General features: G+C 33.7%; 1 protein-coding gene and 2 long non-coding RNA genes across 3 annotated transcripts in view; all 3 read left to right on the top strand.

Annotated features, from left to right (window-relative positions):
• Window positions 1-11374, top strand: part of LOC135194239 (uncharacterized) — a 43113-nt gene extending 31739 nt beyond the window's left edge. The window contains exon 2 of the long non-coding RNA XR_010309724.1: window positions 10826-11374. This is a non-coding gene — a long non-coding RNA (uncharacterized LOC135194239). The remainder of the gene's footprint in view (window positions 1-10825) is intronic.
• On the top strand, window positions 3455-9375 carry LOC113396744 (glucose-6-phosphatase 2). The gene is made up of 7 exons (XM_026634798.2): window positions 3455-3626; window positions 3907-4071; window positions 4882-5073; window positions 5398-5528; window positions 6885-7081; window positions 7623-7744; window positions 9041-9375. The coding sequence occupies exons 1-7, from the start codon at window positions 3574-3576 to the stop codon at window positions 9267-9269; spliced, it is 1089 nt and encodes a 362-aa protein (XP_026490583.2). The 5' UTR covers window positions 3455-3573; the 3' UTR covers window positions 9270-9375.
• Window positions 11375-12943: 1569 nt separating the features above from the next.
• Window positions 12944-14849, top strand: LOC113396746 (uncharacterized). Its single transcript, XR_010309730.1, has 3 exons — window positions 12944-13025; window positions 14057-14194; window positions 14625-14849. It is a non-coding gene; the product is annotated as an uncharacterized LOC113396746 (long non-coding RNA).
• Window positions 14850-14904: the final 55 nt, after the last annotated feature.

The raw sequence follows: 14904 nt of genomic DNA, 5'->3' as shown, positions 1-14904 counted from the left end.
AATGTAATTACAACTTTATTACGGCTTAGAAATCTGCAATTAATAATAATTGTAATGGCTTTTTGTTGTACCAACAAAGATCAGATTATTTCGGTAAAGTGAATACTATGTGGCAGACACAAAGGATCGGTGTAGTTTGAATTATAAAATCATTTTAACTTTAATTCAAGGAGTTTCTTTGTTAATCTTCAATTCAAAGCATAAGTTTGTAATTTTTTTTGTACTTGAAATGAAAGGTCTTCTGCAAGCCCGCCTGGATACGTACCTACTTTTTACCATTTTTAAGATATTCTACAGTCAAACAACAATAATTGTAGTACATATATTTTATTATTGAGTGTTGACACAAGGAACATAAGAAGGAAGGAGTTTAACAAAATAAGACATAACTCAGCTATAAAGGAAAACGAAGGTCGCTTCCAACTTTTTCGGAAGCCTTTAAAATAATATATTTCAATAATAATATATAAACATAAAGTAAATCAAAACGAGAGTCAAAGTAGAAACAGATTGAACAGTGAATAGCGTTTTAAAATCAACAAAAAAAATTTAGACAAATTACTATAGGAACTACGATTTTGATATCCAAATTCCTGTTATTTTTTATTATTATCTCTTCATTTATGGATTATTGTGCACAGATTACAAAATATTATTCACTATTTTTTTATAAAACATTGTTACTAAATCGAGGGCGTGCACTGCAACGTTTTGTTAGTGCACTTGATGTTAAACTAAACTAAGGTAGGGTATGTCTTAGTCAAATAGTCGGCTTTAAAACTTTAATAACGTGTCATCTTTGGAGTAACAAACAATTAAATAAACGGTTGCTTGTATTATAATTAAATATTATTATTATTTATTTATTTTAATTTAGTTTTGAACATCGATAAAAACCGTTGTGTATATCTTTAAGCTGGTTGGTAGCTGTGTTAGACAATGCAAAAGCAGTAAGCTCATTTATTTTTTTTGTGCAATGACGTAAAATAAATATTTAAAAGTTTCTTTATCGTTGATTATAAGAGAACTATTACAACTCTGAGAGAATTTATGCGACAGCACAGCGCATCTGTGTCGATAGAACTGTTGGAAAACGTAAATCAGGCTGAATGCAAATATATAGACTGTATCTCGTTTCCTGCCAGGGCTACCAACCTACCTGTATTAAAACGGCCACATTGATTTGTAAAAAATAATCAAATGAATACAGACTTTTTTTATAGCAGTAACAGTTAGTCAATGTCAAATTTTTGGGCACATTTGGGCATTTCTGAAAATACTAAGATACCTTATCCTAGGATTTCCAGACTGTTCCAATGCGGTTGGGTGGATTCACTCGTGGCAAATTATATCCCGACAAATGCAATTCTCACGATGTTTTCCGTTACCACCGAGCAAGGGACGAATAACATACATATATAATAACATAAAAATTTAACGTAAGGCTGTGTTTGTTTTCACCACCGAGCACAATTTTTTAATACCATTTAGTGAAATGAATATGAAAGCTTGGTGTGACGAATGTTTACACAATATTTAATTCACTATTATAATTATGTATCACAACAGATATTTGGTAACTGTCGTCTATCGTCACATTTAGAACACGAGGATGCATTTGAAAGTATAGAGCTACGACAGACTGCGATAAAGTTTCAAAACATAATATTCTAGCGACTCGCCGTATGACTAATATGATATATGTATACACAAGCCCATTCCAATGGAATTAGAAAAAGATAACAAACCTTAGATTTACGTATTTCATGCGATTTTCTAATAACTCAGCTATATTGTGCACTACTAAGAGTTTAATATTAATATATATTTATTTATAATTCAAATTTTACTTCCAAAATTCCGATAACTGTTTCGTTGACGTTCAAAACGTCATTTTTACGCAAATCCATAGTGATTATCATAGAATAGTCCAGCTCTCGACCAATGATGTGGCTTCAATTTGCTGTCAAATGTTGTTTATTTGGCTTTTTTCCTGTTGTGGTTGGAATAGAGTGTAATTTAATTATTTTTCTCATTGTAAACGAAATATTTTCATATAAAGTATCTATAGTTTAAATAGTCTTTGAAGTTTGAATCGAATACAATATTATTGACAACAAGAAAATGATTCCTAATTCTTATAACATTTTTAAAAGCTCTTTTTAACTTCGATGTTTATTCGGATTTTACGAAACAATCGGGCGACGAATTTTCACACTTTCAGTTACAATAAAAAAAATAAACAATTATATATATATTGTATAAATTTTAAAAGATAATGAATTATTTGTGCACATGCTACAAGTTGATTTTATTTTAAGCCAGATAGCTTATTCATTAAGATTTAAGTAAAAAGTAGGCTTTAAGTAAAAAGTACTGTCAATTATCAAAATTCATATTCTTTTATTTTTAATAGTTCATTTAATTACAATATTGTTTGTTTAAATTATAAGGTATAAATAGTTGGTAAAAAATGTACCGGTCAGCCTTTACGGGCTAACACAAACAAAAAACTTGAAAATGTGTCCCGTAAAATTAGCGATTGTACGAATTTTTGAATGCAATAAATAAATCTTAGCACATATTAAGACAATCGCATAAAATCATCACAAATATTTGTTTAATTTATTTGTGACAAATAGCTTCTGTAGCAAGTGTTGACCGCGTGGAATGTTTGCAAAAATGTAAGCAGCATTTCCTCGCTGAATCGCAATTCGTAAAGGCATTAAGGCAAGGTTTTACTTTTTCGCCGAGATGGCCCAGTGGTTAGAACGCGTGCATCTTAACCGAAGATTTCGGGTTCAAACCCAGGCAGGCTTAATTTGTGTTTATAATTCATCTCGTGCTCGGCGGTGAAGGAAAACATCGTGAGGAAACCTGCATGTGTCTAATTTCAACGAAATTCTGCCACATGTGTATTCTGCCAACCCGCATTGGAGCAGCGTGGTGGAATATGCTCCAAACCTTCTCCTCAAAGGGAGAGGAGGCCTTTAGCCCAGCAGTGGGAAATTTACAAGCTGCTAATGCTAATGCTTACTTTTTCGAATGATTTTTGCACTATTACTCCGATGCCCAAGTGTTTCAAAATAACATAAAAATAATTTAGAATAAGAGACTATTAAAAATATTTTTTAAAGAATAATTGTCAACAAAACTATTATTATTATATATTCGAAAAATTATATAGTCCTGCCATCTCTTATCTAATAGAATTAAATGATAAAGATTTTAGTGCCATCTATGGACGAATAGAAAAACTATTAATATTGATTAAATATTTGAATTGTCTTTTAATAATGGACAGAAGTGAAATGTGATTTAATTATTTTACATAAATATGGTTTATTATTATATATATATGTTTGTAATTCCTTAAGTATACTATTAAAATATTGCTTCTTTATTTTTTTTGTTTATATCTGTAATTGGTCATGTCATTTTGACAGTACAGACTTCACAAGAATTGAAAAGGCCGATTTGTTATGATTTAAATTACATTCATTTTTTTTCGCATTTAAAATTAATTAATATAGTTATGTAACATTACATTAACATTCAATAGACTTTGTAAACATGGAACAGGTGTACGCGCTCGGTGTATCGTGCATTGAACTCGTACAATATTGGTAAATAATATATTTATTATCGCAATACGGATAAAAAAATATTTTTTATTCGATTCTAAGAAATAATGAAATAGCAAAAAAAAATCACTATAAATTAATATAGACATAATTTTATTACAATTGTATAAAATACATTTGTGAATATTTTCTATGAATCAATACAACAAGAATTTAATGTTTATCTACGTACTACGTTTCTGTTCGTACTTTGGAAGCGTTTGTTTTTGTCATTTAAATAATTAAAAGGAAGTACTTTAATTTTTAACATTCTTCGTTAAAGGCTGGGAGACTATGGGGAATATTTTAAAATTGTCAATCATTTCTCCAATCCGCACTATGTTATGGAAGTATTGTTCCCCCTTATCACCATTTTGGACTCGGTATTTGCTTCTCAGCTGATCGTGAGTATGTCTTTCGGGGGCTGGATGAATGCCGTCCTGAAATGGTAAGACATTTTCTTTTTTAATGTTCATACCACATTAAATTAAATGTTTTAATTAGACAACAAATTCATGTGGTGCTATTTAAAAAAAGTTCAGTAGTTTGGCCATGGAAGAGCACCAGACAGACTTTTATTTTTGCAATTTATAATATCAGTATATATATTTTGATTAAACATGAGTATCAAAAAATGGTTGAAAATTTGGATGGTAAATTATTGTAAATTCTACACTATCTGTGCTAAAGTATTATATTAATCTATTTGGAAGGTTTAAAGCTTACTAAATCAAATCAAAACCCTTTATTCAATGCAGAAGTATTAATATTCATATTCAATATTATATTTATCTATTGATTGTCAAATTAAAAACTAGCATTCATTTGGAAATGAAAATACCATGACTTGAGACTTGAGAATGAGAAGCAATAGTTATAGAAACTCAGTAGGTTTTTTTTTTCGCCAAATCTTAACATATAACAAAGAAAAAACGATTATTTCATTCCCAGGGTGTCCTATCATGAACTCACCAATTGTACCTTAAGCACACATTGAACACTTTGCCGTTAAAATCATATACATTGCCCCACACAAGAATTACTGATTTAATGCTGTTGAGTATCAGGAGTTTGTGTTTATTCCTTGTACCAACTCATTAATATTTTTCCACACATTAAATATAATCAAAATTATCACATATAATAATATTATATTACATAATATATGACAAACTGGGCTTTATAGAAGCTTGGTGCTATTGAACAATGTATGAATTTTAATCTATGGTATTAAATATAATAAATTGTGAATTTTCAGGTGGCTTTTAGAAGACCGTCCGTATTGGTGGGTCAGAGAAACTACATTCTATAGCAACACAAATCGGCCACATTTACACCAAACATCGCAAACTTGTGAGACCGGTCCCGGTAGCCCTTCTGGTCATACAACCACTGCTGCATCTGTGCTGATTCTAGCTGTGATGTGGATGTCACACATATGTAATGATAGGTATGTTAATTAATTTTGAGACTGCATGTTAGTTGGGCCAACTGATGACCAATGTTCCACCAACCTTGGTAACTCACAATAAGATGTTATGTCCTTCGTGCCTGTAATTACACTGGCTCACTTTACAGTCATTGTTTATGTGCAGTTGGCTACAAAAAAAAAAACTTACAAAATATAGCAAATTAAAAAAGTGTGTTTCTTTTAAATATTTGCGTTATTTTTACATATATGTATATAATAGCCCATTAACGTGTCTTGTATTTTTTTTATAGATAAGCCTTTTCACAATGGTATGTTAAATTGTTTTGTTTTCTCAATTTACAGGAAGTGGAATCCGTGGTGGTGGAAATACTTCACATATCCGTTGTTTGGGTTCGCCCTCATATCTGTAATGTTTGCGAGGCTGTTTGTTGCGACACACTTCCCCCATCAATGTTTATTGGGTGCATTATTGGGTAAGCAACAATTACTCGTATATGTTGAAGTAAGCTGAGACGGCCCAGTGGTTAGAACGCGTGCACCTTAACCGATGATTGCGGGTCCAAACCTGGGTTTGAACAACACTGAATTTTCATGTGCTTAACTTGTATAATCCATCTAGTGCTCGGTAGTGAAGGAAAACATCGTGAGGAAACCTGCATGTGTCTAATTTCAACGAAATTCTGCCACATGTGAATCCACCAAGCATTGGAGTAGCGTGGTGGAATATGCTCCTAACCTTCTCCACAAAGGGAACGGAGGCCATTGCCCAGCAGTGGGAAATTTACTAGCGCCTAGTGGATATTCGTGCTATAAGTGGTTTTAATCAGCTTCAAGACAATCTTGCTACACTTATAGCAGGTTGGTAATGAAACGTGACAGCTCCTTGCGTCTGTATCTCACTGGAGTCAGGCAAAGAATGCAGCACTCGACTGACCCATGACACATCGAGGCTGTCTTAGCACCCAACCTGACATAACGCTATCTGTGTTGCCAGATGAATTCGACGTCCACTAGGCGTACATTCGTTTCAATATTCTGCACGGGACGTATATATTTACATTTGAATTAATAATAATTGTAGCAGGATTTGATATGAGTATTGTTTTATGACGGTGAACGTATATTAATATCGGGTGTACCAGGACCGACTTACCAAATGTTCTTCCAACTGCCAGTAATATTACTGTTAAATTATAAGTTATCTATAGCCAACTATGTATAGTCTGTGGTAAATTTCGCGCCTTTTTTTTCTTCTTAGCATTACTCTGCTCTGTGACACAATAAAGACTGTTTGTTATAATTAAAACTTTTATTACAAAAAGGCAAATCCACTAAGTACTTTAACAATTACAAAGAAAAAAAATTCAGTATGTCTTTCCCTTGACAACGTGACCCTTTTATAAAAGTGTAATTTTACTGTACTGATATAATCTGTAATTAAAATGTTGGATAAGTAAAAATAAGTACCTACTGAGTTTCTTGCCGGTTCTTCTCGGTAGAATCTACTTTCAGAACGGGTAACACAGTAATATGACGATTCAAAAGTGCTTTTATGAGAGCTCTTGAATAAAGTATATTATGATTTCTTTATTTATAATACAATACTATTAGACTTAACTACTTATGAACTTTAATATTACTCCATCCAATATCCATATATCCAAAATTGCGATAACAGTTTCGTCGGTCCAAACCGCTATTTTTCGCAAATCCATAGAGAATATCATAGATTAATCAAGCTCTCGACCAATGATATCCCATGAATTTGCTGTCAAATGTTGTTTATTTGACTTTTCTTCTCTTATTGTAATATTGTTATATTTTTTCAGGTTTATTCCTAGCTCCAGCCCTGTGTATATACGTGACTGATCCGTTTATATGGCGGTACAGCACTCACGCCACCATGCCAACGAGTCAGGCGGTGATGTGGCACGTGGTTAGTGCTATAATCGCCATATTGATCAGTGTTGTCACTTATTATAGTCTCGTGTTGTGTGGTATCGATCCACACTACACGGTTAAATTGGTGAGTGTTAATTTTTTGTCTAATTTTTTGGTTTGGTTTGGTTTCCTAAATTAAATAAAAATTTTCAATATATTTTTTGTAGTAAACATAAATAGGTATGTCTTATATATAAAGAAATGTTATCCTCAAAATTGAATTGTGACGCTGGATATAGAAACATGTTAAAGTGAAAATAAAATTACAAATCAAAGAGATACCCTAAAGGCGCAGGCAATATATCTGAGGAGGTATATTTGCATAATGGTGAACCTCATAACTGGTTATGTACCTAGGTGCTGTTAGATATTATAAGATGGTTTCCAAGGTTTTTTGATATCATTGAATATTTCAACTTGGGAGCGACTAGCTGTTCCCTAGAGTTTGATACTGTAGGTCCAAATGGGCTTGGTGGCTATACAAGGACTTTGTCTTGAGGCAGGAGAGTTCCAATAAGTCAGTGCAGGTTCCTGTCTTAGAGGTTAATTTCCACTCCCTTGGCTCTGATGTGGTTTTTTCAATTAATAATGTACTTAGATATTTATGTATTAATTTTATTGTTTAGGCGTTCCGTTGGTGTGAGAACCCGGACAGCATCCACGTGTCCACGACGCCGATGTTCGCCCTCGTGCAGTGCACCGCGAACCTGCTCGGCTGCGCGCTGTGCGTGTCGCCCGCCCTCGCCGAGTGAGTACGCTGCAGTGCGTCTCGCTCTAGCGCGTGACGTCACCGCCAACCTGCTCGGCTGCGCGCTGTGCGTGTCGCCCGCCCTCGCCGAGTGAGTACGCTGCAGTGCGTCTCGCTCTAGCGCGTGACGTCACCGCCAACCTGCTCGGCTGCGCGCTGTGCGTGTCGCCCGCCCTCGCCGAGTGAGTACGCTGCAGTGCGTCTCGCTCTAGCGCGTGACGTCACCGGTTATATTCGCCTCCACTGGTCGCAGACCGAATCTATCTTGATTCGTGGCATTTGCATGTCTCGAGCAATGTCTTTTGGCAGAGATGTTTTATCATCAGGTACACCTACTGCTGTCATCTAACTATCTCGTGGTAGTACAAATGCAGGTTCATCAGGGTAAGTACCACCAATTAATGTATTCTATCATCAAACATCCAAGTGTTGCGGTTCTCGAAATTGGTTAGTCGTTGTAATAGCAGGCATAAGGAGCGTAACATCCTTATACCATAGATTGATGTTAAGTAGAATAGATTATCCTTCTGATAGCCGATGTGTTTGGAGTGGTGACCACGTGGTATATTTATTAGCATTTTTAGCATTAGCAGCCTGTTAATTTCCCAGTGCTGGGCTAAAGGCCTCCTCTCCCTTTGAGGAGAAGGTTTGGAGCATATTCCACCACGCTGCTCCAAAGCGGGTTGGCGGAATACACATGTGGCAGAATTTCGTTGAAATTAGACATATGCAGGTTTCCTCACGATGTTTTCCTTCACCGCCGAGCACGAGATAAATTATAAATATAAATTAAGCACATGAAAATTCAGTGAGTTTGTACCCGAAATCATCGGTTAAGAAGCACGCGTTCTAACCACTGGGCCACCTCGGCTCACACTCGGTATACTTTGCCATTAACATTACAATGTTAATTATACATATGTCCTGGGATACTCTGTTGGAACGAAGTCACTTTATTTGGTATGTATTAATGAAATAAATAAACAATGTTCAAGAGTGAATAAATAAAGATTAAAAAATTATATTTGTTTGGTAACAACAATAGTAATTGTTAAACATATACGAATACCGTGACGGTGACGCCCCACATAGACATGCTTGTATACATATAAACCCGCACTAACAAAAGTGTCGTAACGGATGAAGTTTCACACTTAAACGGCCTAGCTCTCATTGGCTGAGTGTCTATAGTCTATTCCGTGATTGAGAACATCGTTATAAAACAAAATCAAATATCAAAACTATTTACATTTGACAAAGTTACTTGTTTAAATGACAAAACATGTTTTCTTACAGGTACCGTCACAACACAAAGAACAGATCGCTTATAATATCGATATTCGCAACCGCCGCATCGATATACGCTTTCAAACAACTCGAGGAGAACATCACTAGAGCTAGCGCGTTTAAGTTCTATACGTTACAATTTATATTAAACATGGCGAGACCAGCTTTGCTGTTGAGATTGGTTCCAGCACTGGCTCTGTGGCCATACTCTGGTCAAATTAAAGAAAAAGTTAATTAATAGATTATATATATTATAAAGCTATAGACACACAAATTATTTAAAAAACGACGCTTCTATTTAAAAAAAGAACGTTTTAAAGATTAGTAAAATGTCACAAAAATGAATTAAGTACGACTTGTAATGCATAGTTTTCGTTATAAATTGACAATTGTCTCCTAGACTACAAAAAGGCATCCCGCACTATGAAAGTTTTACAAGCAATACATTTAAAAAAAAATAATGAAATAAATTTAAAAAGTTTGTAAGGTTCAAATGTAGATAAATTCAATTACCAATAAAAAAAACTAGGTTTAGCAACGTCGTTTACAATCGTCTAAGACTACGCAAAGATTAGTTCCTGCAATATAATAGTTAGAACAAAAAATAATTTTTAGTGATAAAGTATTTTATATCAATAGACATTATACTAAATTTCGAAATTATTTGACGACTAAGTGAGATGATGAGAGGGGTGGGGGGAGAGCACATACATTTGCGCACACGCACAAACCCACACACACTATTATATCTCCTGGTAGAAGTTGACCTGACTTGTTTACAACATTTTTTATAAAATTTAAGGTCCATAATTCCCATGAGTTTTAGTTTAGGTCCTTCGTTTAAAGAAATTGCGTCGGTCGCGATGTCAAATATCAAGGTCGATATTTAGCGCGAAGTTACAATACGTAACGTTTACGTAGAACATTTTTGACGCAAGAATTCGTTGCTGGTGCGTTTTTTTTTTTTTTTGTTATATTTGGGCGTAGGTTGCACACGGTATGCCTTAATTATGCCTTATTAAATAAATAAGTGTATGAATTTTGGTAGTTTTGTTATGGTTTTTTTTTTAATAGTAATTTTGTTATTTATAAAATAGACAATACCAATTATTTGTAATTTATTCTAGAATAATGTTATTTGCAATATTACACCAGTGATATAACTATAGTCGGAATGGGTGCAAATATGTTATATCAAAGTACTCCAAACAAAGTAGATTACCAACTGTGACGTTATGATTCTATTTTCAAATTTATATATTTACGGTTTGATATTGTTTGATTATAATCGCACACATATTAAATATGATTGGTGGATTATTTAGTCTGTTACTGTTGGAGTTTTGGGCGTTTCGATAGGAAATATGACACGAAAATAATGTTAAATTCTGGAATGAAAGCTTATACAGACGTCATATAAATTACTCAGCTATGGTGTCTAGTCCAGTACACCATGAAATGTCTGTCTGTTTAAAATTGTTAATTCTAAATAACAGTGTGTTTACAAACGACGTCAAATCTTAGTCATACCGCTGAAAGAGTGCGTCACTGATATCTGTCAGTTAGTCGTGATTATCTGCTGCTTAAAATAAATAAATGTAAATATAATTAACTAGCTGTGCCCGCGACTTCGTGCGCGTTGTTTGGATTTAAGTTATTTGGATATTGTAGCGTGATTTTATTTTTATTCTATATATAATTCTAAAATAAAAGTAGCCTAAGTTACTCCTTATTACATCCGCTATCTGCCAGTGAAAGTCCCGTCGAAATCGGTTCAGCCGTTCCAGAGATTAGCCGGAACAGACAGACAGACAGACAAAAATTGTAAAAAATGTTATTTTGGTATATGTACCGTGTATACATACATATGCATTTAGTGAAAATGGGTTATTTTATTATTACAAACAGACACTCCAATTTTATTATATGCATAGATTAAATTAAGTTTTTATAAAAACTTTTGATAATCATTTTGGAATTTAATCTAACTCTTCCACTGGTTCGGAATGTAATTCTACGGAACCGGCAAGATATTTAACAGTTCTTTCAATGAACAGATGTATACTAATATTATATGTAAATGCGAAAGTTACTCTGAACCCAATTTGATGAAACTTGGTATGAACTAAGCTGAGCTTGAATCCCAAGGTCGACTTGAGAACGAACCCCTAAAACGAAGCCGCGGGCGACAACTTGTAACAACTAAATGATCAATCAATCTGAAATTTGATTATATTCGTATTGTTTTTGTTTTTCTTTTTACAATTTTCTGTGATACATTTACGCTAAACCAAATGTTGAATAATATTTATGTTGATAATTAAATAGCAATGAATTATTAAATGTTGTTGTTTTTTTTTTTTATTATACATTGTCGCTAGAAAAAGAATAGAAAGCCTACATGAACGGGCTCTTTTAAATAGTAGCCCAAATTTAATATATTATTTTTATTATAATTGTCAAGCCGATATATGCTAAGCCAAGCCAATCCAAGCCAAAGCTTTTCTCCGACAGTTACTGCTGGAAGTGTCCGCCAAGCCCGTCTGCGATTATTCGTGACGTCACATCTCATTATCCAGAGTAGTTGAATACCCAGACCATTCTTTTCGGAACGTCATTGCTATATGCAAGAGAGACTTGCCCATGACAACTGAAATAACAGAGAAACGAGGGCTATTGATAAGAGGGGGGGGGGGGGGGGCTAATAACAGAGCTGTATAATATAATATGCTAGATTTTATTGCCTTCCGTTCCATAATTTAAATAGAAATGGCCAAACGTAATAAAAAGAGAGCTGTCATGGAATACATTTTACAATTACATACATATGTATTATATAACGGACAATGAAATAAATAAAAAACGCTTGAGAATAATTAAACGAGATGATAAAAAGTTGTTATTGAAACGTCGTGTGAATTTAATTAATTAAACAATAACAAAAGATTATTTTATTTTTTTAAATAAAAGAAAGAAAATTAATTTCGTTGTTTACCTTCGACATGAAAACAGCGTAGTGAATTTGCCCACAACATACATTTCGAAGTGATAACTTCTTACGGGAGTGTAAACCGCTTCGTTACGTAACGCGTTACGGCTGCAGTCTTCAGTGTCCAGTCTCCAGCTTCCCTGTTACGCATACGGCAGCGGTTGGCAAGCATGATACTTATAATTTACATACACAAAATTCTAATGTACATATTCAAGAATTGTAACTAAGAATAAAATATATTTTATAATCAATAAAAGATTTTATTAATAAATAACCTTTCCTTACATATCATATCTATATCTATATATATATATATATATATATATATATATAATTTTACGACCTCCTTGGTCGAGTAGTGTGTACACCGGTTTTCATGGGTAAGCCACTCCGAGGTCCCGGGTTCGTTTCCCCGCCGAGTCGATGTAGAAAAAGTTCATTAGTTTTCTATGTTGTCTCGGGTCTGAGTGTATGTGGTACCGTCGTTACTTCTGATTTTCCATTACACAAGTGCTTTAGCTACTTACATTGGGATCAGTGTAATGTATGTGATGTGCAATATAAAAAAAAAAAATATATACATATAATTGAAGTAGCCTAAGCTTTTCTCAAGTTAAACAATTTAAATATAAAATAGTTCAACTAGTCGTCACTTCTGTCGGGCGTCCCGAGACGCACACGTATTTTTTTTTTTTAATAGTGAACTTGACGAATGCCTTTTTACTCCAACACGCGGTACTTCATTCGATATACCTATTTAATTAAGATCGTTATTTGATAACGTTTATCGTGAATATGAATGTGGAGAAAATAATAAAAAAATAATTTATCAGACACTCGAGATTGTGTCTGTATTTAATTTTATTAAAGAACGATTTTGTTTTTTTTTTTTTTTGTTATTATTTCATAGTCTTCGTTCAGGAAACACCGTTCACGATGTTTTTCGGCGAGAAATTATTGATATCTGAGAACAATTTCTCGTCGTCCGATTTACTTCAGTATGTGAGTATGGGTTTTAATTTAAAACATTTTTGAAGATAATTTAAAAAATATCAATGTCATAAAGTTTAGGTAGCTATAATATGCTTTATGGACAAAGCATGAAGACAATGCTTAATCAGCGGAATGTAAGTTATTGTATAGTTCTATGCTTTGGGATCGAATGTCTTGGGAACTGTTTATTTAAAAAGGGAATTACATTTGATTGTAACATGAACTTCTGATCGGTCGAGTCAGTTTTAATTATAATTAAATATTTCAAAATCAAAATATATATATTTTTTTATTCTGTCTAGCTTTCGTCGTCTTCGTTTATTTTATTTATTTATTTAGAACAGCCAATCCATTAAAACGAATTTAACTGTTTATTTATCAATATATCATATCATAGAGAATTGCTACAGTCAAAGTTTATTTTAAAACTGCGAACACTAACTTAACATTTTGTATAAAAATGAAAATAACGTCTATGAACATCCCACTGCTGAGATAAGGCTTCTCTTTTTGACAAAAAGGCTACACATTGCTGTTCCGTGTGTCTTGGTAGCTATGTGAAAATTTGTGTCGGATAAAATTAGAGCAATTAACAATGTTTTCCTTTATCAAATAAAGCAGACTTTAATTCATTGTTGATAATGCCGGTTGACATATGTCCCTACCGATTAACACTTTTTCAGTAAATGATAACCTTCAGAAAGGTAGCAGATTATGTGGGATTAATTTCCACTAAAATCACTATCGTCTAAGCTGCGGTATCGTGACGATTTAACGTGTCCGCGGAAGGTGAATTCTCAATCTCGCACTCCTCGCTACTGCGAAAGTGCGAGGCCACCCCGTCCACCGTCCTCTCCTTTAGGGGCGACCTAAATAGGACATGTGAGGATATGTTCACGCATCAACGGCCCCAGTTTTACGTCATATTTTTAGACTATAGGAATCAGGGATAATCGGTTTTATTTTAAAAATTGCATTTTACATCAAATATGTATTTGAAATTAAAAATATGAAGGCGTTTTTTTTTTTAATTTCCTTAGATTGGAACTTTGATCAAGGAGTCCAAGCTTCAGCAGCGTCGAGGTTCAATCAACACTAATTACGGATGGTTGAAGTCCAGGAATCCGATGGAGGAAGTTGATGTTGGATTGGAGAAATTTAACAATACGATTTTGAAAGTTAGTAAAAATATTAAAATGGTCAGATTTTTAGTAATTTCTTAGCATTTTTTTTACAAGGTTTATTGATAATTCTAACTAACGTCAGTAACGCTTGTCATCATACTCAGGGGCGCTCAGAAATTACTCAATTTCACTTCTGTCGTTATTTTAACCCCCTTTTGTAAGCATAAAAATTGTATCTGTCTGTTATCTATAAAGATAGATAGAGTATGTGAGACTTCAGCTGTTTGTATGCCTCACGACCCTCCAAAACCAGCGATACTCTATATAATAAGTACGTAACAAGATCGGTTGCGCATATTACCGTGTTTTGTGTCGTACCTAAATAAATAACAATTTGCTAACTCTAACTTATATTAATTTTTATTTTAATTCACTTTAATTTTTTATTATTAATAATTAATAAGACTTTACATACAACTTGCAGCTGACTTCAGAGTCTCGAGCCGCCATTGCTGTCAAACTTGACAGATTAGTTGACGACTCAAACATGCTACCGAGTGACATTATGACCGTGTTTGCGAAACTTCTAGACGAAGAAGAAAACATTCAGCTGTTAGAGCGAAATGTCAAGATTGTCAAAGAGAGAGGGAAGATATGTAAAACAAATCCTAAATATGACGCAAGGCGATCAAGCCTTTCTTTTATACTAAAATAAATTTACCCAATTATTTTTATCCGCTTTAAATTTACTCCCAAAGCTCCGA

Source organism: Vanessa tameamea, chromosome 28 (genome assembly GCF_037043105.1).
Source record: "Vanessa tameamea isolate UH-Manoa-2023 chromosome 28, ilVanTame1 primary haplotype, whole genome shotgun sequence".
In the NCBI taxonomy this organism is placed as follows: Eukaryota; Metazoa; Arthropoda; class Insecta; order Lepidoptera; family Nymphalidae; genus Vanessa; species Vanessa tameamea.
Note: the sequence above shows the minus strand (reverse complement) of the source record. Positions and strands in the feature narration are given on the sequence as shown.

Bases quoted from the DNA above. Each gene is read 5' to 3' on its own strand.
- LOC113396744 (XM_026634798.2), top strand. From the start codon at position 3,574: ATGGAACAGGTGTACGCGCTCGGTGTATCGTGCATTGAACTCGTACAA. The intron at 5,074-5,397 runs GTATGTTAATTA...CTCAATTTACAG, and splicing joins TCACACATATGTAATGATAG to GAAGTGGAATCCGTGGTGGT. The intron at 7,745-9,040 runs GTGAGTACGCTG...GTTTTCTTACAG, and splicing joins GTGTCGCCCGCCCTCGCCGA to GTACCGTCACAACACAAAGA.